At 44.5% G+C, this 23,368-nt stretch overlaps 2 protein-coding genes and 2 pseudogenes across 2 annotated transcripts; all 4 read right to left on the bottom strand.

Annotated features, from left to right (window-relative positions):
* Positions 1-9,382: 9,382 nt before the first annotated feature.
* LOC117852777 (uncharacterized) lies at positions 9,383-10,285 on the bottom strand. Its single transcript, XM_034735026.2, has 3 exons — positions 10,010-10,285; positions 9,783-9,907; positions 9,383-9,678 (listed from the first exon to the last, which is right to left on the bottom strand). The coding sequence occupies exons 1-3, from the start codon at positions 10,169-10,171 to the stop codon at positions 9,615-9,617; spliced, it is 351 nt and encodes a 116-aa protein (XP_034590917.1). The 5' UTR covers positions 10,172-10,285; the 3' UTR covers positions 9,383-9,614.
* A 1,577-nt stretch (positions 10,286-11,862) lies between these two features.
* On the bottom strand, positions 11,863-16,954 carry LOC117852776 (uncharacterized). The gene is made up of 9 exons (XM_034735025.2): positions 16,747-16,954; positions 14,331-15,080; positions 14,128-14,220; positions 13,937-14,032; positions 13,665-13,823; positions 13,475-13,540; positions 12,864-12,929; positions 12,698-12,766; positions 11,863-12,445 (listed from the first exon to the last, which is right to left on the bottom strand). Exons 2-9 carry the CDS (start codon positions 14,985-14,987, stop codon positions 12,209-12,211), a joined length of 1,443 nt encoding a protein of 480 aa, XP_034590916.1. The 5' UTR covers positions 14,988-15,080; positions 16,747-16,954; the 3' UTR covers positions 11,863-12,208.
* A 4,014-nt stretch (positions 16,955-20,968) lies between these two features.
* On the bottom strand, positions 20,969-21,669 carry LOC140222485 (uncharacterized; annotated as a pseudogene).
* A 1-nt stretch (position 21,670) lies between these two features.
* LOC140222484 (uncharacterized) lies at positions 21,671-22,473 on the bottom strand (annotated as a pseudogene).
* Between the last annotated feature and the right edge of the window lie 895 nt (positions 22,474-23,368).

The raw sequence follows: 23,368 nt of genomic DNA, 5'->3' as shown, positions 1-23,368 counted from the left end.
CTACACTCCTCTGGAATAGCTACAAAGAGAGAATGGGAGTTTCAGATTTCACACATATGTACTTTGACCTCGATTCTTTGCTGAGGATTGATAACAATTTGGAGTGGCTGGAGAGCCCTTTCACCAAAGAGGAGATAGAAAGAATAATAGCAGAACTTCCAAATAACAAATCATCAGGGCCAGATGGTTTTAATGGAGAATTCCTCAAAAAATGTTGGAGTTTAATTTGTCAGGACTTTTATACACTCTATGAAGACTTCTATGAAGGAAACATATATCTCAGCAGTATTAATGCCTCGTTCATCACCCTCATCCCTAAAAAGGATTGCCCCGCAATGGTAGGGGATTACAGGCCAATCTCCCTTCTTAACTCTATAATCAAGCTTATTACCAAAATTCTAGCCGACAAATTGCAGCAGGTAATTCTGAGGCTCATTCACATAAACCAGTACGGCTTCATCAAAACAAGATCTATTCATGACTGTCTAGCATGGGCATTTGAGTACCTGCACATCTGTAAAACAACTAGGAAGGAACTTATGATCCTTAAACTCAATTTTGAAAAGGCTTTTGACAAAATTGAGCACCACGCCATTCTGTAGATCCTAAAGCACAAGGGCTTTGGAGAGAGATGGATCAAATGGATTCAGGCAATCTTAGGATCTGGGACATCATCAATTCTTCTAAATGGAGTGCCAGGTAAGTGTTCTATTGCAGAAGAGGAGTGAGACAAGGGGATCCACTCTCTCCCCTCTTATTTGTTCTGGTAGCCGACCTACTGCAATCCATCATTAACAATGCCAAGGATCAAGGTCTTCTTAAATTACCAATTCCAGAAAGAGCAGTAACCAACTTCCCAATCATCCAGTATGCAGTTGACACCCTCCTAGTGATGGAGGCTTGTCCAACTCAGCTCCTGCACCTCAAAGGCCTCCTGAACACTTTTGCAGCCTCCACTGGGTTGAAAGTTAATTATAGCAAATCAGTTATGGTGCCCATAAACATCTCTGAAGAAACCCTGCAACACCTGGCCACAGCCTTTGAATGCCAAAAAGGTTCCCTACCTTTCACTTATGTTGGCCTTCCCTTGGGCACCACTAAACCCAACATTGCTGACTTTTTGTCCCTTATTCACAAGATAGAGAAAAGGCTTGCTAGCACCTCAATCTTCCTAAGTCAAGGGGGAAAACTGGAGATGGTTAATTTAGTGTTCTCCTCATCAGCAGTCTTTTATGCAACCACATTAAAACTCCACAAGGGGGTGATACATCAATTCGATAAATATAGGAAACACTATTTGTGGAGAGGAGCAGACTTGCATTCTAAGAAACCACACAAGGTAGCCTGGACCATGGTTTCGGTTCCAAAGAAACAAGGTGGACTGAGAGTTACCAACCTATCCACACACAATGATGCCATGCTCCTCAAATTCCTACACAAATTTTAAACCAAAGCAGACATTCCCTGGGTGAAGCTTGTGTGGGATAATTACTATGACAATGGCAAACTGCCAGGACAACAAAGGAAGGGCTCCTTTTGGTGGAGGGACACAGTTAAATTGTTGGATACATACAAAGGAGCCTCTCCTATAATTGCTGATGGATCCATGATGCTTTTCTGGCATGACCTATGAAATGGTTCCGTACAATCACAAGCATGCCCTCACCTCTTCTCCTTTGCCAAAACTTCAACCTGCCCATTTCAATACAGGCGCACAATCAGCTAATCCCCCTGCAACAATCCATTGAACAAATGACGGTCCTCTAAGGAGATAATAGATGGGCCTACATTTGGGGCAACCTTGCATTCTCTACATCCAAGGCATATAAAGCTATGATTGGACATATGAATGTTCATCCAATTTTTTCGTGGCTATGGAGATCTAGGTGTTAGATGAAGCACAAGGTATTCTTTTGGCTACTGCTTAAGGATAGACTCAGCACACGTGATCTGTTGAGAAGGAGGCAAATGGACCTGGAATCATACGCATGTGAATTATGCATTCTACAAAAGATAGAACGAGTGAGATACCTTTTCCTCATATGCAACTTCGCAAAAGTCTGCTGGAACTCAATTGGCATCTTAGTTACCACCACAAGATCGGTTAACTTTATTTTCAGGCAAATCAAGGATAAGTTGGTAGTGCCCTTCTTCATGGAAATCATCATCTTGATGACCTGGTGTATTTGAACAACTAGGAATGACTGGATGCTTAATGGCATAGATCCATCAATCTAGCAATGCAAGAGGAAATTCATCTCTGAATTCTCCCTAGTTCTACATCAAGCGCGTCCGGCCCTAGTCTCCAGCATGAAAGTCTGGCTGCACACTCTGTAAATCTTTTCCTTTTCTTCTTTTCATCTTCCTCTTTCAGTTTTTCTTTCTATCCTTCTTCTTCTTCGGTTGTTTTTTTCTACTTATTCTGTTTTTGTACCCGTACTTTGTCGGTCCCTTTTTCTTTTAATATATAACCAATAGGGGATGCTCCCCCTCCTGCTTCTTCTAAAAAAACATAGTGTCGTAATTAGTGTGACTGTGTGATCGAGGAGTGGTATTCAACGAACATATCCATTGAATTCGAAATGTGCCATGCAAATTTTCCAAAACACCGATTGTAAGCAATCGCAAGAGAATTATGCAACAATCCGGTTGTTCAAATTCAATGTGTTATAGGTAGTTTTAAACGCAAAAATGGTTTGTCATCCTAGGGTGCTCGTGCAGGGTCGCTCGGCTTCAGCGGCTCGGGCGGCACCACCTCATGCTGCCACCAACCACCACTTCGGCCGCTCCTCCACCTTGCCGCTACCTGAGCGGGCTGTAGGAAGCCCGGCAGCTTCAAGGACGGAGGCAGCAAGGCCACAACTCCTTCTTTTTTTTCCTTTTCCCTTTCCCTCGCTCTCACATCTCACAACAAAACCTAGATCCAGTTGCGGCCGGCGGCGGTGCCAAGGGTGGCGGTGGCGGCCCGCGGCGGCATGGGCGATGGTGGCAGCCCGAGGTGGTGAGGGTGGCAGTTGCCTTACCGCGATGGACGGCCCCAGAGCTCCGGTCAGTTGGAGGCGCCGTGGCGGCCTCCACACGCGGGGCTCGTCGCCGGTTGCTAGAGATCGGATCCGTGCTTCCCCTGGCTGGATCTGCCTCCCACCGCCGAATCTACGTCCTTTCCATTTGTTGTTGCCTACCAGCGTCCGAGTCGGGGGGGGGGCATGGGATGCGCTGCCACCTCGCCATTGGCTAGGGGGCCGGCCCGGTTGGGCCTTGTCTCTGGTGGCAGCGCCCCTCTAACCTGCTGTCACCCTGCTGCCCCGACTCCTCTGGGTTGGCAGTGTGCTGTAGGGGATAGGTTGCAGGCGAAACCTTTTGCCGGTTTGCAGGCCCATGACGGCGACGCCCTAGGGCGCCGTTTACCTTCTTGAAGGTGTCATCTGTAGCTCCTATTCCCTCCTCTCCGGTGAGCTTTCCAGATGAAGACCTTGACTAGTTTGGTCGGACGATGGCGGCGCAGTGGTGTCGTCCTCTCCCTTGAGGCGTTGTCTTGGAGCTCTGCCGGTTGCCACTGCTATTGCTGGCACTTTTGGGTGGTTGTGGAGGTTGTTAAGAGGGTGTGATGTGAGATTGCTTGAGGCCATGATCGATATCAACTCGGTTTCGGTTCCTCCACGACATGGATTGACAAGCATCACGTGGCTATTTTACTGCAGGACGTTTCTAACATCCAGAGTTTCTAAGTAGACGAGTGCTGTGAAGATTTGTTGCTGCATGAGTACAAAACAAGTTCGAAGCAAGGACCTAGAAGAACTTCGAAACTTAGTCTTTGTAGCTTTCTTTCTTAGTCTTTTGTTTTTTCTCTTATTTGTTGGGTTTCTCAGTTTTGAGATTGGAGTGTGGATATAGAGGCCGGATGTTATCCATTATCTAAAAAGGGGTGCTCGTGCAGAATGCAGCCCGTTCTCGTGCTGGCCGATGTCACTAGTCCTGACCAAACATGAAAACATTTTTGTTGCCCTATCCATGGTTACTCATCGACTCAAGACAAGCATCTACTCTCCTATGTATGCAATAAAGCCGAGCAAAATGATGTACAGGTCTGAAGAAATAACTTCACCTGGAGGCTGCAGCACCTTTCACAGTTTCTGTACCTTCAATGGGCCCACATGTATGCAAGGGAGGCTTGTGAGATGGCCCCACATATCCTGAATTGTGTAGCAGCTAATATGACGAGTACAACCACCTAAGTGTGTTGGAGAGTTCATCCTACCATGTGCGAGTTACAGCTAGCCAGTGGCCAACCTAATTGCTAGTGCTCACCGAACGCCACACACTTCTACCTTATTTATACATGCATCTCTTTATTTGTCTCCCCCCTAAGCTTCTCCCCCGTGCGTTCCATTGTTCATCCCTGCTTGTTTTTTAGATTCTCCGAAGGTTTCGACCGTGTCATTTTCTTCCATGCTCCAGAGGTCTTCTTTTCTCGTGTGATGACTGGTTGAACACACGAGCTGGTGCTTCGGAATTTGGGAAGTCAGACACGACACTCTAGTCTTGTAAAACGAAACTGCAGCCCAGCATCACCCCCATGGCAAGGATGTCGGTATCTGCAATCCTACTGTGCTTACACTCTTGACGCAAATAGGCAAGGAGCTGCCGGTGACAAGTTGCCGCGTTAGATGCACTGAGAACGGACTGCAGTATGTTTACCATATCAAATATTTTCTTTTTGTTGCCCTCAAAAAAATATATTTCTTTTTATGAGTGCATTTCCATGGTTTAACGATGTTATTGCTGGCTAAGAAGAATTGGACAAACAAGAGTTCCTCACTGTCAGACGACGGAACATGATGATCTGCAACTCTCATGTGGCCATGCTCTGATTATTCAGATCTCTTTTGCTCGCTTTGTACCAGCAAAAGTAGGGTACAGGCCATCTCATCCTTGCAGAATTTTTTTTCCATTTCATAAGTATTAAACCGGGGAGAACAGTAATTCTGCTGAATCGCTGTGCTAATACAGCCAAATCAACCAAACTATATGTGTTCAGAGTTTAGAGTGCCACTGCAATGCCATATCTTCAATGCACGGCTTCAGTTCCTCTGCTCCATCCCCTTTCGAACTAGAGGGGAATGAAACCGGAAGACACATGTCCTGGAGTGTGTAACAACTAACATAACGAGTACATGCACCTAGCCAGTGGCCAGCCAGACTAACACTTGCACCCTATTTATACATGTGCCTCCTTATTTGTCTCCCCTCCTAACTTCTCCCTCGCGTCCAATCGTTCATCCTCTTCTTGTTTTTTAAGGTTTTCGAAAGGTTTGGGGCGTGCCGTTTCTTCATGGGAGTGTTTATCTTTCGCTCAGCGATCAACCAGGTCCAGCCACCTCTTCTTTGGTGCCGTTGCCGAAGCTTTCTACCGGTGGATCCAAGTTCATCGTGTAGTGACTGATTAATTGAACGCATGACCTGCTGCTTCGGAATGTGCGGCATTGGGAATTCAGGCACAACGTTCTTAGCTTGTCCAACGAAATTGCAGCTGCAGCCTACAAGCACGGCGACGAGTGTCTCGGCACCGCCTTCGTCTCCTGCGGGAAGGATTCCAAGATCTCTAATGGGGTAGGCTCGTCCGAGTTGACCCAAATGTTCAAGAAGGAGCAGTAGATCGACAAATCGCCGCGTTAGATGAGCTAATTGCGCAATTGCGCCCTGTCTTCTTGCTCGAATTGGAATTTTAGTTGGAATTACAACGACGCTTTGCTTAGAATTGCAGAATCATTATGCCCTGTTTGGCTTCACAGATTTGCTACTTGAATCGTTGACACATTGATTTCATTGTCATTTCCTCCCTTTTATTGATTTTTTATTTCTTTTTCCATTTACAAGCGCAGGAAATGACCAAAGTGCCCTTGGGACAGTCACACATTATCTGTCTGCTTCCTGGTTCGAGAAATCCTTCATCGCTGCATCTGATCGCTGCTCTTGAACAATTTCACCCAAATGTCTGGCCGTGCGCAATGCAATTGAGGTCACTGCATGCAGCAGTGAAATTGGATAAAATGTGCTGTATTGGCATGCTGGCATGGCTTCGAATGGAATTGGATAGTATGGTGTGACGTATACATTTCAGAAAGCATCTCTTTGTGCTATACAACCTGATCTAAAATCTGAGGCATAAATTTGGTGCCTGACACAACGATCAAATCCCTCGAACCACGATCACAAACCCCAGCCCTGCAGATTGGAGAGAGATGGGGAGAGAAGAGGGGGAGGGCATAGGAGGAGGAGGACCGGACCTGGCAGCGATAGCGCGAGGCGTCCTTGCCGGCGGCACAAGCGTTCACCATGCGAACCGTTCAATTCAAGTGACCCAATCCCAAGCAGGTACGTACAAATAAGTAAAGGGTGGTTTGGTCCTTTCCCCGTTTCCTGTGCTTGTAAATAAAAAAGAAATAGAAAATAGAAAATGGCAAGGAAATCAATGTGTTAATGATTCGAGCGATAATTTTACGAAACCAATCTTTACGGAGGCAATTATGCGAAGCCCATTATTTACGATGGCAAAAATCCAATTTTTTTCTCAAAGACGGAGTTTAGTCTTGGCTAAAGTGAGAGGAATCAGTACTCGTAGCCTAAAAAGGAGGGGTGAATTAGTCAACTTAAAAGCTAAACTTATGGCTTCCACTAGTTCCAACTAATCATGCTATCTAGATGTGCAAACTACGGTTGATCTAGTGCGAAACCCTCATCCTAAAACAAGTTTTGCAACCTATAGCCAAACCTATCAAGATACTACTCTGGGAAAGTAAAGACACATAAGTTGCAAGTATGAAATGCGGAAACATAAGGAGGAGATGAGGGGAAGCAAACTCTTAATACAAGGACTTATCCCGTGGTATCGGTAGGCACTAAGCTACCACTAGTCCACATTGTTGAAACAATCACACAAGAGTATTGTTTCCTGGTCACCAAGTCTCTCCCAATGTGCTCATTGACTTGCGATAAAGACTCGGCCACTAAGGCCCATGCCAAGTTCCTCGGTCATCTTGAGGCCGTCTTCACTAAAGAGCTTGTCCACGAAGGAAGGGGGTCCTCACGTCCCCCGCACAAGGTCGTCGACGCTGCTCCATACCAAGCCGGAGGGTCGAAGACTTTCCGGCGAGCCACCAAGGCTCCAAGGCGCCGACACACCTCTTGTACAGCGGTGGTTCACTCTAAAACCTGATCACAAGCTCGGCACACCTTGCACTCACTCCTCTCTAGGCCTGTCCTAGCACTAATCACTTTCCTAAACTTGTGCTAAGTCTTTGATGGATCACTTAAGCACTTTTGGTGGCATGGATGTGTTCTTGATGAGTCTTGGTCTTCAATGCATCCTTGGACACTCCTATAACTCCAAACAAGTGAGTGGTGGGGGTATAAATAGCCCCAAGGGCTCAAAGAGCTGTTGCTCCAACGGCTAGTGAAAAAGGATACCATCGGATGTTCCGATGGTCAATTTTTAGCCTGCATCAGAACATCATGTGCAATTAGCCGTTGGCTCCCCACACACAAGTTCCTCGGGAATTCATCCGACCCTTTATCCAATGCCCCCATCGGATCTCCGGTGTCACTGTTCACGTCACATAGCCATTGAATCCCCCTGACGTCATTGCTCCGACGTTTTCTCCGATGGAGCCGTCGGATCATTTGGTGCTGAAGGATTTTTGCCCAAAACCTCTCTGGAACTTCTCAAAGAGAATATACTTTGTCCAATGGTCAACTTCATATGGCATCAGAACATCATGTGCTATAGGGTTTCCTCTGCCTCCTTAGCGAATTGCTCTGACACTTGTAAAATTAACCCATCAGATCATCTGATGCACTTGAGATTTTTCCTTATTTTTCCCATTATACCAATTACTCCGATGGTTGCTCCGACGCTTCTCAAGTGGGTTATTGGAACATCCGATGGTACATTTTTCATTCCAATTCATCTGATGCAAGCGACACCAAAACCTTACAAACACCTTAGAACTTTTTGGTAGTGCTTACTACGGTTGGCTAACGATTCAGCTCGGTTTGTTATGGCTTGTTTGGTTGCGAGCTAGCTCAGCTGGGCTCATTAAGGATTACAAGCTAAAAATTAAGTTTGATTCGGTTTGTTAGCAAAGTTCGAGCCGGCTCATTCGACTCATGAGCTGAGTATTGTTCAACATTAATATTAAGGTCAAATGAGATGTTAACTAATATAGTAATATATAATAATTTAATCATGTTTATAATATATAAAAATATTGAACATAAGTCAATAAATTAAAATGACATAGGCGTTTGGAGACTTAAAACAGACTTAATTACTACCATATTTGACTTAAAAGTTGAATAGCAAATTTATTTTAGCCAAATAATAATAATAATAATAATAAGATAAAATTTTGGTATTATTATAATTATTCAGCCTCATGAGTTAATCGAACACCTCACGAGCATTAAGAAAATGAGTTGAAATCAAGGTTTGGCTTGTTTAAGAAGTAGAGCTGAGTCGAGCCGAGACGAACCTCCATCAACGAGCTAAGTCGGCTCACGAGCCTTGAGTTTTTCTGCCAGCTAGTGCTCACCCTATGCCACACTTCCACCCTCAGGGGAGCCTACGTTGAGGGGAGTGAGGGCACAGGCCCTCGCTCAATTTTTTGATGCTGTAGTAATTAGCAAATTTCACCATGTTAAATCTTTCTTAATCTTGTTGCTCTCTTTTTCCTAGGTCCGCCCCTGTCCTCTGCTGTGCTTAGACTCGTCTGTGTTGGAATTGCAAAGTCATCATGCCCTGTCTGTTTGTACCTCATGGTCCTCTCTCCTCATATTAGGAATTTCGCTTAAAGTTCGAACTGTTTACTCATGAAATTCTCCTCCAAATTAAGAATTTGGGATACTCAAAGATGGGGTTCCTGCAAAGTTAGGAAAGTAAAATCTTTGCTAAAGGCCAAGAGCCCAAGAGACTATCTTCTTTAAGCTCATAACTGATGTTGACAAGGTATCAAAGGATACTGAGATGGCTGTGCCTCTGGTGATGTCGACATGCACAAAGGCCCTTCAGCTTCAAGACCACACATGTCCACATGAGACATGAGAGTTGCATTAACAACAGACTGCAGTATGTTGACCATATCAAATGGTTTCTTTTTGTGTGTGCATTTCCATTGTTTAACGATGTTATTGCTGGCTCAGATGCATTGGACAAACAAGAGTTCCGCTCTGTCAGATGAGGGAACATGATCATCTGCAACTCTCATGTGGACATGTGGCCATGCTCTGATTATTCAGATCTCTTTTGCTCGCTTTGTACCAACAAAAGTAGGGTACATACCATCTCATCCTTGCAGAAACTATATATGTAAATTGGGAAGATAAATGAACCAAACTATATATGTTCAGTCTACCGTGCTACTGCAATGCCATATCTTCAATACACGGCTTCAATTCCCCTGCTCCATCCCCTTTTGAGCTAGAGGGGAATGGAACAGGAGGAGCCATATAAGCAACCAAGTGCTACACCTTTGCAGTTATTTTTACACATCATCACTCTAGAGTCTAGATAACTATGCTTACATGATCAGCTCCATGTTCAGAGCTGGCTCTTGTGATCACTCTTGAAAAACAGGGAGCGTTGTAAGCTGGATGAAATCAGTGACCTGAACTCCCACAGGCCTACAATTTCACAACATAAGAAGGACAGTAGAATATCTAATCAGACAACACTCTTGCCAACATACGAAGTATGAAGAAGCAGTGTTCAGAATTCAGATTCTTACCATGGGAAGCAGGCCTTCTCCAGCAACTGCATTCCAAGCCTGGGGCCTTCGTCGTACCCTTCGCAGATCATCTCCCCCTTCTCATCTTTGTAGCATACTATGCCTCTCAACTGATCTTCAAACACCTACCAATTTGTAAAACAAATCAGAACAGCTGAACCAGAGCCCCTAGTTGCATACTTGCATACCTCCCTCGATCATGTTCTACTCTATGTGCATGTGCATACCTTCTTGTTGTCTGTTGCAGCAGCAAAGGAGAAGTGTGATGAAGAACTACTGCCATGAGCAGAGGTGCTGAGCCTTAAGGCTGGACTCCTTGTGCCAAATCTTGGACTGATCATGGCCATGGTGGAAGAAGGGTGGTGATACCAAGAGCTCCTGACTGCCATTGATTTGGGCTCTGGTGAGAAGAAAGGTGTCGGGGCCTCCACTATGCTGAAAAGAATGCATTTATAGGAAATGGACAGGGTAGAGGAAGGTCCATTACTTTATTGTACGACTCAATAAGGAAGGTGTTACTTATAAGTGCAATAAGAGTGTATTTTCGTTTAGACCTCAACATTGTACCCTCGGAAGAGTAATCTAAGCAGCTAATGGTTTTTTTGTCGCCGCATGACACATCTTGCCTCGTTGCGTTTCGTGGGCCCCGACCTTGACCTCATAGACATTATCATCATAGTATGTTAATGCTTTTTTTTTCCTTAATCGACCAGGCACCAATGACCACTTGGATATCCTATCTGGTGACGTGGACTCAGTAAACAATTGCTTGGCCATCCAATTTTCAACGGCCAATGATCAAAGCGAAGGGTGTGGCAAACTGGCAAACCTTTTTCACTTTGAGGACCTCTGCATTTTCTTGGTCACAAACAAACGTTGAGGCATGTCAAACATGAAAAGTTATTTGACATAGTTGGCTACAGCCCTACAATTCTATGGTTTATGCCGATTTACATGAAAAGAAAAAGATGTTGTTTGGCTTTAGGACTGTCTAATGCTGTAGCTTCTGGTCGGTTGGGAGACACTCCACGTAGTGGCAAATAGTTTTTTGACTTATTAGGAGAGACAAGTGATTGGAACTTTGAAAGTGACCTCCAATGCCCTCCTCTACTCTTCTTCTTCTTCCTCAATCTGGTTAACAACAAATTGCTTCTCCAACAGAATTTATAAGCTTGAGAGATGGGGGTTAAGCTTCATCGTGGAGAACGAAACAGCCCAGATCATCAGCTAAGCATCTGAGACAAGTTGTGTTATCTACTTATCTCGTCTCCTATAACAACACCCACAAACTGATTTTATGTATGGTGGCCAGTTTTGCAGAACTGTTCTACATTGTTCAGCAAGAAACTTGGTAGTTTTTATTGAGAAAAAGAAATGCACTCACTCCTGATGACTTGAGGCATGTCTTTATCATGCTGGCTGGCAGCTCAGCTTCAATAATCGGATGCTAGCTGCTACATGCCTGCGACGCTACGAGTAGCCGTGACACCATCACAGGAAATGGTCTTAATCTTTCATGCTCTTGTCAGGACATGTTGGCTGACGTGTCATGTCAGGCTCGGTCTGGCGCCTTAACCTTTCTGACTGACGGGGTGCCCTCAAAAAAAAACTTGTTCACTGTTTCAGTAAGCTGATCAGTCATCACTCATCAGTGCCTCTATGCCTTGATCACCATTCAGGCATTCACTACCCTGCAGTCTGCAGGCGTCGATTCTGAGCATCACATGGGTTCCTCATTGCAAGTCCATCATCACTCAACAGGTGCGCACCAAGCCAGACGCCATCATTTTCCAGGACAAGATTCCTGGAAAACCAAGCGTTCGCTGCCAAAACTTTACATCACATCATTTGGAACTGATGGCAGATGGCTACACCTAACAAACCGAGAGTGAAAGCCGGCCAAGAACTCACATTGGCAAGGAACCCACACGTACCGGCACAAAATCAGTCTGGTCCCGTTGTTCTGTGTGTCGCTCACCAGTCACCACCTTATGATGGCTCTGAAGATTCATGGTAGCACATGATCACCTGCAGCAACCACCAACACGCACTTCGGATATGTCTGGTCACAGTTGTCACATAGCAAAACTGAACCGGTAGATTTCGCATTTTGTATGCACAAAAGAGAAACTTGGTAGATCCAGATACAAACTTTCCAAACAGCAACTATCCCCTGTCCCTGTGCACCCTGAGTCCCTGATGCAATACGGCCAAAAAAGAAGAACAGCAGAAAGGGGAAAATTACACATCAACTGATGTGTAGCAGGTTCTTAGAAGCAGATTAGTAGATTAAGCCATGAACTGGAATTTGGTCAGACTAACTTCCTATCTTTGTACTCCATGGGGTATACTCGCGTCTTCAGCCGCTGAGTTTTGTCTCCAGCAGTTGTTTCCTCATGCTGATGGGAGGAGCATGTGTCTTCACTTCACCGTTCATGAGGGGTCGCAGCACCGGACGCGCCTTTCTGGGTGGATATGGCGGAAGCGAGAGCAACTGGCATCAGGCAGAGGCCCTTGTTCTGAAGGTACTGCATTGCGCTCGTGATGCTTGTTTCCATCAGCTTGACCACCTCTTCCTCGAAGGCTAAGGCATCTTCCAAGTCTTGTGTGTCCAGCAGTCCTTGTGCATTGGTTGCAGCTGACAGAGGTTGACCATGGCAACCCTACATGAGTCATGGCAGTGCATGGATGAGTGGATTTGAGTGAATTACTGGTATCCCAATGAAAAATCAGAAGGCAAATCTATATCAAATGCAACTACAATGCAAGTGGAACTATAGAACTGTTCATAGCGCAAGTTATTTGAGGCAGTGCAATTTGATATGCAAATGAAAAGATGTTAAGTCTGTAGTAGCAATTATAGAACAAGAATGCAAGGATTCATGGAAGTTGTAGAAAATAAAAAGGTTCGGCACCTCAGTTTGGGATTCTGCGAGAAGGGGAAGCACTGCTCCAGGAGCTCCAAGCCTACTCATGCTCAAGACCTGAAATCAAGCAATAGGAAAGAAGAATGTTCATCATCTGGAAATGGCAAAGCTACCAGTGCTTGTTTCAAACATCTGTTCACAATCACAACCATACCTTGACCTGAAGCTGAAGAAATTTCACATAATCAATTATTTCATCCAGCATGGATGCCTTGTCTGCCTGCTTGCATCAAAAAAAGATTTGTCACGTTATTTTATTCAACAATTATTTTCGAAGCAAAAGGTAAACTGTCATATTCTTTGGTATGTTATTTAATCCATATTAAACAAGTTCTGCATCAATAGCAACAGGGAGTTTGAATGGTGGTATTTTGTTGGAATGTAGCATTTAGTTCAACTCCAATGAAATACAACAAATATAAACATGCCCTAAACATCTATTTCTTTCAAGCTGCACCACATTGGATTGAACTAATGGCTAAACAGAAACAGGTAATGACTATTGTTGGCCTGAACAGATCAAAAGTTAGATCCAGTATGTTTGTAGAATTACAGACTTGAAACTATGTACTCCAGAAAGCACCTGGAATTCAATAGTTGCTTACTTCTATTGTCTTACTCTGTGGATTTTTCTTTTAACACGCAAGACAGTTGTGTGTCATTGTATTAAGAACATAGTATTAGCTCAATGACTAATTCTAATAACTTCAATTGTAGTTGCAATCTGAAAATTAATGGCAAGTTCAACAAAAACAAAAAATGTACCTTATTGGAATTAGGGACAAGGTCTTGCAGATTTTTCATCCTGTCTGAAATTTTTTCCCTGCGAAGCTGCAGCAAAATAAGAAATTGCAGTTACAAATTTAAGCTACAGATAGCGAGCAAAACAAACAATTCAAAAATATTACATATCTTTTCAATTTGTCCTGAGGTGTGATTTCATTAAAGAACTCACCCGTTCAGCAATACTGTGAGGATCAGTTGCCTGTCCTCGACGAGCCCTTACTCTTGGCTTCACACCAACACCATTTGCAGCTGAATTTGCTTGGTTTTGCACATCAGGAGGACGGCTAACAGGACACTCACTTTTATTTTCATTGACCCATGAAGGCATCTAAACATTGGCAAATAGGAACACCATGTCAGGTACAATCTGATAAAGGCAGCACAAAAGGAATACAGTGACTGAGGATAATGTTTATTTTTTCTAAGAGTAAAGGCAAAAACCTTTTGAGGAACCTGTGCTCCTTGTGTTGTGGTGACTGTCATCTGGTTACGAGCAGTGAAAGTAGGGATAGGCACATTACACATTGGATTTTGCTCCTGCAGTGTGGAAGTTGAGTTACTGGTACAGTTCAAATGAATTGTAAGATGCAGTTGAGATACTGTTCTTTAGTGGCACTGTTTGAAAATGAAACCTGCTTATGAATCTTGAAACCACTGGCAACTACGCTTGTTTCCTGGACATTAGCAAACGAGGGAAGCCTGCAACTGATGAACTCTTTGCTATCCTGTATTACGAAAAGAACCCAAAATTAACTGAATGAGATAGGTAAGGTAGCAGTTGTATATGTATGTTTTTCCCTTTTAAAGAAAAAGCCATTTCTGTAGTGAGCATTACCTGTGGTGATGCCAAGGCGGCGTTGTCAAATACTGAGATATTCCCATTGGGATGGCTTGTTTTGTTCAAAATAGCATCACTTTGTGCCCCTTGAAAACTGAAAGCTTCTAGATTCATTGGTTCCATGAATGAAGGATGATTTTGGAATGTGGGACACAAGGTTGATGCTGAAGAAACAGCATTGATATCAGCGAGAAAAGCAGAAACTTCACTGCTGTTACTATCAATTGAACTGGATAAGGCATGAGGCATTTCTGAAAGGCTTGTATTCAGTTGCTGATGAAACCCTCCCGGTGTTGAAGTGCGCTTTAGTACCCCTGGGTTCACTAAATTACTCTGCAGATTGCCATTGTTCTCCAGTCGTTGCAGCTCCAGAAGATTTTCAGGAAGCTTATCCCTAGATAGAAGCTCACCAGGTAACAGATCAGCATGTCCAGCACCCGTATAGGTCAATCGTTCATTTGTAAGCATAGCGGAATCCTGTTCATGCCCACTGAATTTTAAATTGTGATCTGATCTAGCTGTCATGAAATAGCTTGAAGGTGTCATGCTTCCTTCTCCTCCAAATGATTCCACTGAACCATCAGCCAAACTGTAGCCCTCAGAGGCAGAATTGACAGGCCATGTTGAGAAGTAGGAACCAGCAGAATAGTCCATGTTAATCAACACTAATGCTAGTCGCAACAAAATGTTCTTTATAAAATGGCTTCTAGAGACTTAAAGTATCCACAGTTGACAAGCTGGTCATGCCTACATTCAAAAAGAGAAAAAAAATCAGTTAATTATGAAAGACAATCTTAGATTGCCAGAATATTTCCTTTTATACAAAGGCAGCACATAATGATGCTAAAAGAACAGCTGTCAGCTATTCACAGATTGCATGCATGGACCAATAATGCAAAGATATAATCAAATGTTCCTTGGGAGCTTAAAGATCTTGAAGAAAACATATTATGGGCACATGCGTTAACCACTCAAGGAAGCTAGTATATTAAAATATGCCTGAATAATTTGAATTCTCTCGTGTTTTTTGCATACAGTTGACAGGTGCCCCTCAAAGCCCCTAAGGTCCTCAGCACACGTCACTGTCATGTTCATGACAGTCAAGCATACCTATGGATGGGTGATTGAATTCTTCAATATTTTGGAATTTTTCCATTGGAGCATGAAAAGTTTGGATGAACAGTCAAATCAAGCACATAGTACTTCATTACTATTAGGAAAGAGGAACAGAGGAATACAATTCTTCATTATAAAACAGATACTATATGACAAGTAAAAGCATAATTGCGGTTTCAGCAATCATGTTAAATAAATTGTTCTTTGATCGTGGTGCCAAGTGAACACAACTTCCCTGCTCTGTTCTGCAGTCAATTAGACATCGATTCCCTTGGAACAAAGCAACAAGTGACTACTGACTCAGACATTCACTCATTACAATAAAACGATAATTAGGCATTATTACCATTCATTTTGTTACTGTCTCACTGACACGACTGAATATATACGAGCTTATGATTGAACCCACTGAATGTATAGGCCAACTTTTGCTACCCTCAATTGCTCAAATGGTACTTCACATTCTGCTATATACTCATACCAGTTTATTTTCTCGTCGATCAGTAGTCAGAGAAAGTTAAACTGGCACAATAATCATTTATCTCTGACACTACAGTAACACTTTAAAGCCCCTGAATGTCCACCATGAAAACTCATAACTAGGCTATCAAGAAGCATTTATGTCTTCTGGCTACTGAGAAACAGAACGCTGTCAGCCAATAAACCGAGACATACAAACAAGAGTGGCTGACATCACGCGTTATACAACTAAACTGTAATTCCTCTCACATACAGTAAAAATTCATGACACAACACCCTTATTCATAATCGGAGACCACAAAATCGCTTCTTGTGTTCCCCTTTCCATTCTCTCCCCCTAAGATTTAACAGATACTGCAAATTTAAGCAGAGAAGAACAGGTCCTATGAACAAGAAGATATAATTTTCAGTTGGGAAGATAACCATCCTTATCCATCTACTACGAAGTTTTGAGAACTAGGAAAAACATCACGAACAAAGAAAACGAACCACGATCGGAACATTATGCCCGCATCAATCAACCCCAAGCGACCGTCCATCTCCATCTGGACCATCTCTGGCATTGTTCCTGCCCCTTCGCAGCACAACTAATAAACCCCAACTAAGAAACGGCAATCACCATGCCGCAACAGAGCGCACGCCCCACGGGCGACCAAAACCCCATCTAGAACAGAGGCGGTCGCGAAGAACAGAGGCAAGACGGAGCAGACGGAAAGCATGTAGCAGGGTCATACACGTGCAGTGAATCGCTATCGAAAGATCACGGTGGTACTGAAAGTAGGAGCGCCAAGGGGGGAGAAGCAGACTGAACACTTACCAGGGAGAAGAGGATCGGAATTGCGATGAGCGCAGCAGTGAAGCCGCCGGTGCGGGGACTTCTGGAGGAGGAAAGCGCGGAGGTGACTCGGGTGAGGAGAGGGGAGGGGACTGGGGAGGAGGAAGAGGAGGAGAGGAGGCGGGCGGTTTGGGCGGAGGAGAAAAAGGAGTGGCTTTTGCGGTCTTGCTTGCCAGGGGCGAAGACTGGAAGACGCGTTGGACTGCTGAATTTCTGACGCTCAGCCAGCGGGTGCAGTGCAGCGCAGCGCTAGCCGGAAAGCCACGGCATTTTTTTTTTTTTTGATAAAGGAAAGCCACGGCAGTTGGTGCTTGCTTCAGCCCTTTTTACTTATCAGTACCCCCTCTTTTTGTTTATTTCTGAAGGCATCCTTTTTTTTTTAGTGTTTTTGGGCTGGATGGATGGATTTAGTTGGGCGGAACACATTGACATGCGGTTTTTCCGTGTGTTATAGTCTCGCGCGAAACCACTTTATTGAGTTGCAAATTATAGAATTTTGTAACTATTTATAGTAAGCTGCTAATTTAATATGTCGGGATAGTTATTTATGATGTGTATTTTTTAAAAATGGTAGGGCATTTACCATAATTAGCAATATGAAAATAAGTTTAGTCGAAATAGACATGCTTATTGGGACGACGTTGCATATAAAAGGTAGCCAACAATATTGCTTCACACGTATAGCCAAAAATATGATCCTGTTTTCCCCTGTCACGGCGTGAGTCGAGCCGACGGCTGCTCTCCCTCTGTGTCTGCCTGTCTGACCAGGTTTCGGCCGCGCCGTCGCTGTGCTGGGTGGGCCCCCCAGTCAGCATCCCCTCCGGGCCCGCAGTTGTTGGCAGCACCTACGGTGCACAGTACGCTGTTCCGTTTTGTTCGGGGCCTAGCTGAGGAGAGGACCGGACAGCCTCGCTAATCATGCATGGTTCGGTTGCGGCAGGCAGCGGCAGGTCCCTGCAACTGCTCGTGCAGACTCTAGCTCCCCTACCCGAAAACAACAAACAAAGCCGCGCACCCGGACGTCCCATCACCAATTCATCATCATCGCCATTGCGCAACCAACCCCTAATCCCCCCGTCCCTTGATCAGCAATCCATCTCTGATCTCCAAACAATCCCACTGGGCCCCCGGGAGAAGAACCGGCACGAGAGGGAGGGAACGAAGGCGGTGGCTAAATTAAGCGCGGCCGTGACCCGAGTCCCGCCACGTGCCCGGCCGCCATTGGCCCCGAGCTGGCTGAAAAACGGGAGCTGGCTTTGACCCCGCCTTGGTTATTCCACGCGGCTTTGATTTGAAGCGGTAGTTGCTCGTCCCTGCTGCATGCGCGCGCGGTCACCTCGCCTCACCGCATTCTACCCCGGCAACCGCGGCGCTCGGTTGCCTTTGCCTGCGGGCTGCGGGGCGCTCGGTTGTTGCCTTTGCACCGCACCGGCCGGGTGAAAAAAACTCGCAGCGCCGGCCGCCCGGGAGACGCGGGCGTGTGGCCGGGAATCGTGGCCTGGGAACGGATGGGATGAGCTCGATCGCGCTGGGGATAAGCCGCTAAGACTAACTAACCACTTGGCTGTTGACTCGGCACGGTTGGGGGGGATTAGTTTAGCCTGGAGGGGCGGGTTCCGCGGCAAGTGGCGGCGGGCGGGCAGGCGGGGTGGATTGGGTTGGATGATGTCGAGTGGTTTGGGTCAGCTAATCACGCGGGAATTGCGATCGCAGCGCTTACAAGCAAAGCATTACCTAGCTATAGTCTTTCTTTTGTTTTCCTTTTCCCTACCGAGCGTACGAGCTGCGGCGTCAGCGATGGATAGATGTGTGATAAGTGTGTTTGGTCGTCTGATCCACTGACCATCATTCGGAGACGGGGGGGCCTAGGCCTAGGTGGCCGCATTGCGCTGTTGACCATCATGAAAATCAAGGGCTGTTCGCTTCAGCTTGTTCAGCCGGCTTATCAGCCACCAAAATAGTGTTTTCCTCTCACAATAAATCAGCCGTTTCAACTTTTCAGCCGGCTTATAAGCTGAAGCGAACAGGTCCAACACGGTGTGGGGTTTCGGTTTGGCCGCTGGCCCGAGTGGTCAGTTTGGACTTTAGAGCGGTTTCATTACGCTTGGCTTTGACAGCTCTCTTGGTTGGCGTGGACACGAGCAAGCGCAACGAATTTTTGTCCGCCTGGTGCAGCCACGTTAGGATTAGGTGTTCCGAGCTTTGAAGGCTGTTTTATATGGGCCTACTGGGTCCAAATTTTCTGTTGTACGGGCTTGGCTCTTGTATGATGGGCCTTCCTCCGCTTTCCTTTGCATTTTTTGACAATGGGCCGTTGGTTGGATTGGACGGGCCATATTGGACCGCTAAGGCTAGACGGTCAGCCCAGCACTCTCTGTTCTGTGTGTTCCCTTCCGAGAGCCTTTTTTTTTTGGCAGAAACCGTCCGTTCAGCATTACTTGAGTGGGCCGGCCCATTAATTAGTGCGGAATGCACATTTCTTTTCGAGTTTCACGGATGAAATGGTAGTGTTAGCATTAGCTAGAGCTACCTGGCTGACCCAAACGCACGCACACGCAGTTGCCTCACCACGGCAATGAAAATCCTAGAAGGAAACGGGGACCGGCCGCCCGGGGGATGCCACACCGGACGTGACGCTGAAGCTACCAGCGACGACGACAGTGACCTCCGTACAGTTTGTTGGGACACGCTGATTGATATATGTGGATGGATGGATCAATAGGTAATAGCTATCGAAGTTTGACAAGAAGTGCTGAGATATCCTATTCGCGTGTCCATCTTTCAGTATACTGTCCTAACAATCGAGAACTGTATATTGTGTGATAAATCGATTTATTGCTAAGGTCGGTTTTAGTGGAGATTTCATCAAGAATTTTATGACCATTAAATAACATGCTACCTTAGTAATTTTGCTGATGTGACATGATTATTATAAGGAGAGAGAAAAGTAAGTTTCTTTATACGTGAGAGAAGTTTTATCATCATAAAATCTATCCGTCACAGTTACCTGAAGCTCACCTAACTCCTCCTTCCTCTACTGCATACTAATCATTCGGCCTGCTGATTAGATATTAATGAATGAACGGATGAATCATTGAATCCACACGAAGAGCAGGGAGTATCTAGTGGAGTCCGATGTCTGTATCCGGTAGCTACTGCTGGCCTGCTGCGACGTCGACATCGATCGAGTCATCGACACACTCACACACCTGTCCAGCAGCCCATCATCATCGTCCCGTCAATGATATTGTATTGGAGATGCTTTCGGCATGACCGTATCATTGGCCCCGATCGCATAGGACGGGTCGAGGCGATGATCCACGTGACAGGCCCCCGACCCGTACGTCCTGAATCCTGAATAAAGATAAACTTTAATTAGTTTAAACTAATGGCTGACTGATGTTGCCTGCGGCGCCGCTCAGGCGCGTACACACGTCAGTACCTCGTCACGGCGCACACTGTTGGTAGTAAAAAACAGCGAGCAGGGCGTACCCAATCGCCAGTGGCTGTCTCCCTGCCCCTGGTGCGGTGGTGTGTCCGCGGGTGACAGCGGCCGATCAAAGAATCCAAGGCGATCTAGAACGCGCGGCGAGCCGGTCGAGCGCGGCGTCGGACGCCATCTTAACAGGACAGACACATGCATCCGTCAATGCATGTGCGGCATGTGCCGCCCTCCTGTGCCGCGCGCGCGCGCGCGCCAGGGTTCGCGCGGCCGTGACTTGCCGGCCCGTCCCCTGGTGGCCATCTCACTCCTAGTACTCGGCACCGTTCGTACTCGCTTGTTCATGGTCAGTGTCGAAGCTTGACCGAAATGGAGGGGTGCAAGAATAAAGAAGGGATAAATTTATCTATCAAATGGAAGAATTCCACAAACAATATTTATTATGACTTGGTGTGGCACTAACAAAATAATATTAACATCGGCAAAATACATCAATTTGACTTGACTTTAAGTCAATTTGACTTGACTTCAAGTCTTCAGCATCCTCAGCGATGTAACAATGCTGAAAAAACAAACAAAGATTGTGACTCAACTTCATTTTTTAAGAGAAAAAAATGAACCAATGAAAAAAAATACAATACATTACCTTTAATCTTCATTATCAAATCTACGACCTTCCATTTTCATGAAGCGATGAACCACGGTCTTATTGGTGACTTTCAACAACTCTTCCTTTCTCCAAATAGCAAATAAGACTATTGCTTATATATATATATATATATATATATATATATATATATATATATATATATGACCAATGCGATTGCGCAATTCTGTTTTCGCAATTTTCATAGCTAAGAAACACCTCTCAACTGTAGCGTAGCAACAGGTAGCACTAGCACAAGCTTCAAAAGTCGGTAAACCATTGGATAACGTTCGTGGTTTCTAGTCTTCACCATTCTTTGATAAAGCTCGGCAACAGCTTGTAGGTTGGAGAACCTTTCATCATTTCTTGCATCATACATGTAGAGGCCAAGTTCGTGGTTAAGATTCCTCAAATTCCCATAATCAAAATAATGTGGATAAAGTTTTGCTAGGCTCATCAAATTTTCTATACTAAAATCATGGAATGAGTCTCTTGGACTAAAAGCTGCTGAGCAAATAAGCAATTGAGAGCTTGTCTCATTGAAGCGGCTGCCAAGCTCTTGAAGTAGCCCATCAATAACATCATTAAAACAATCTGCTTGATAATAATAATGCTTGTTCGTAATTCCAAATTTATGCCTCCGCTTCTTTGGATCAATATATTCATCTTCCATTTTCAATTTGCAAATATCATTCTTGCCACAAAATCCATGCATATCATCTAATATTTTCCTCCACTTTTCTCTTCTAAGTTCATCCAATTGGCATTTAGTTGCTTTCACACATTTAATAGCATTCACTATGTCCTGATGCTTTACTCATTTCTTGAAGATTAATATCTCTAATCATATCCCTTCTCTTAGATGATCCACCCACCACATTCAATAAGATAGAAATCATAGTAAAAAATTCACTAACCCCTTATGCTTTCTCACAATGGCCACAAGAACTAATTGGAGTTGGTGAGCAAAACAGGGAAAATAATAAGCTGAACTATTTTCTCTCATGATCAATGATTGCAAGCCGTTGAACTCACCTCGCATATTGCTAGCACTATCATATCCTTAGCCTCTAACTTGCTTTAGGCTTAACTTAAGATCAGCAGTAGACTTGAGACTTGCAGAATTTGTTTCATTCACATGAACTAGACCAACAAATCTCTCTTTAATAATTCCACATTTATCTACATATCTTAAGGCCACTGCCATTTGTTCTTTCCAAGAAACATCTCTCGACTCATCACCTAGCAAGCAAAAAACATCATCCCCAATTTCTTCTAGAGTAGAGTGTAGCACTTCCTTTGCAAAATAATGCACAATATCCTTTTGTATTTCAGGAGAAATCAAAAGGCTATTATCCAATTTCTTTTTATCTACTGCCTTTCTTAAGGTCGGATTTTGCTCCTCTGCAAAATTACGAAATTCCCTAAAGTTCCCTTTATTTAAGGACTTCTTCGACTCGTCGTGGCCCCAAAACGGCAATCCTTGCTTCACCAATATTCTAGCAACATCAATAGACCCATTCAAACGAGTAAAATAGTTCTTCTTAGCAGATTCACTCACATCACGGAAAGCAACATCAATGTGCTGTTTTGTTTGTAAGAGATCATCACATTTCTTCATTGCCAGATAGTGTGGGCCACCAACATTACCAACATAATTTGTAGCCTTTTCTTTCAACGATAACCGTTTCAACCATTTTTAACAAATGCTTCATATCCGCCATCCTTCTTTTCTCTAAACAAGAAACAATAAGAGCAATATGCTCTACCTTTGGACTCACTATATTCAAGCCAACCTCCAAACTCATCGAACCCTTCTGGAACAAATCTTCTTGGAACTCCTCCAATCTCTGTCACAGGAAAATGAACTATGCGAGGTTGGCAAGGCCCATTCTCCAAGTACTTTCTTCTCACCCTCTCTCTAACATTAGGATGATAATCATCAATTTGTTTCCTTAATCCTGGATCAGACTTAATCTCCTCCTTCCAGTTGATATCATCCAAACATGAATTTCTAGCATTATTACTACTATTCGGCTCTGGTGCTTTCCTTTTATAAAATCATTCCATTAATTGACCTGCCATTAGTAACCTAATATTTAAGTATGTACTAATTTGCTGGTTGCATAGTTTAGGAATCAAGAACAGAACCTATGGGAAATTGGAAATAGGATGACATGCCAAATGTTTAAGTCTCACCTTTAAGGATTCAAGACTAAATTCTCTTGTGCGATCACTCCAATTCCCAAATTGAAACCCGGTTGTACCAATAAACCATACAGTATGAAAAAGAATACCCAATCATTAGGGCTTTCCGATTATGTATATAACAAATCAGATTAATTGAGAAAGAAATGATAAAAAAGAAACATTAATCATCTATTCATACACTGATCCTTGAGCCCCTAAAGATTGCGAGCAGCTGCCTGCACAACACAAATGCTTTGGTCTGGAGCCCCTGAACGTCAGCGTGCTGCTGTGCTGCGGAGCCAGGCGGCGGCCACTAGCTAGCACGA

Source organism: Setaria viridis, chromosome 4 (assembly GCF_005286985.2).
Source record: "Setaria viridis chromosome 4, Setaria_viridis_v4.0, whole genome shotgun sequence".
Lineage (NCBI taxonomy): Eukaryota > Viridiplantae > Streptophyta > Magnoliopsida > Poales > Poaceae > Setaria > Setaria viridis.
The sequence above is the reverse complement of the archived record's forward strand: the minus strand, read 5'-3'. Positions and strand labels throughout refer to the sequence as shown.

Excerpts from the sequence above, each read along its gene's own strand:
- LOC117852777 (XM_034735026.2), bottom strand. The coding sequence starts at position 10,171 with ATGGCAGTCAGGAGCTCTTGGTATCACCACCCTTCTTCCACCATGGCC. Across the intron at positions 9,908-10,009 it reads CTGCAACAGACAACAAGAAG|GTGTTTGAAGATCAGTTGAG; the intron begins GTATGCACATGC and ends ACAAATTGGTAG. Across the intron at positions 9,679-9,782 it reads GAGAAGGCCTGCTTCCCATG|GCCTGTGGGAGTTCAGGTCA; the intron begins GTAAGAATCTGA and ends GTGAAATTGTAG.
- LOC117852776 (XM_034735025.2), bottom strand. The coding sequence starts at position 14,987 with ATGGACTATTCTGCTGGTTCCTACTTCTCAACATGGCCTGTCAATTCT. Across the intron at positions 14,221-14,330 it reads CCGCCTTGGCATCACCACAG|GATAGCAAAGAGTTCATCAG; the intron begins GTAATGCTCACT and ends TTCGTAATACAG. Across the intron at positions 13,541-13,664 it reads CTCACAGTATTGCTGAACGG|CTTCGCAGGGAAAAAATTTC; the intron begins GTGAGTTCTTTA and ends ATTTTGCTGCAG.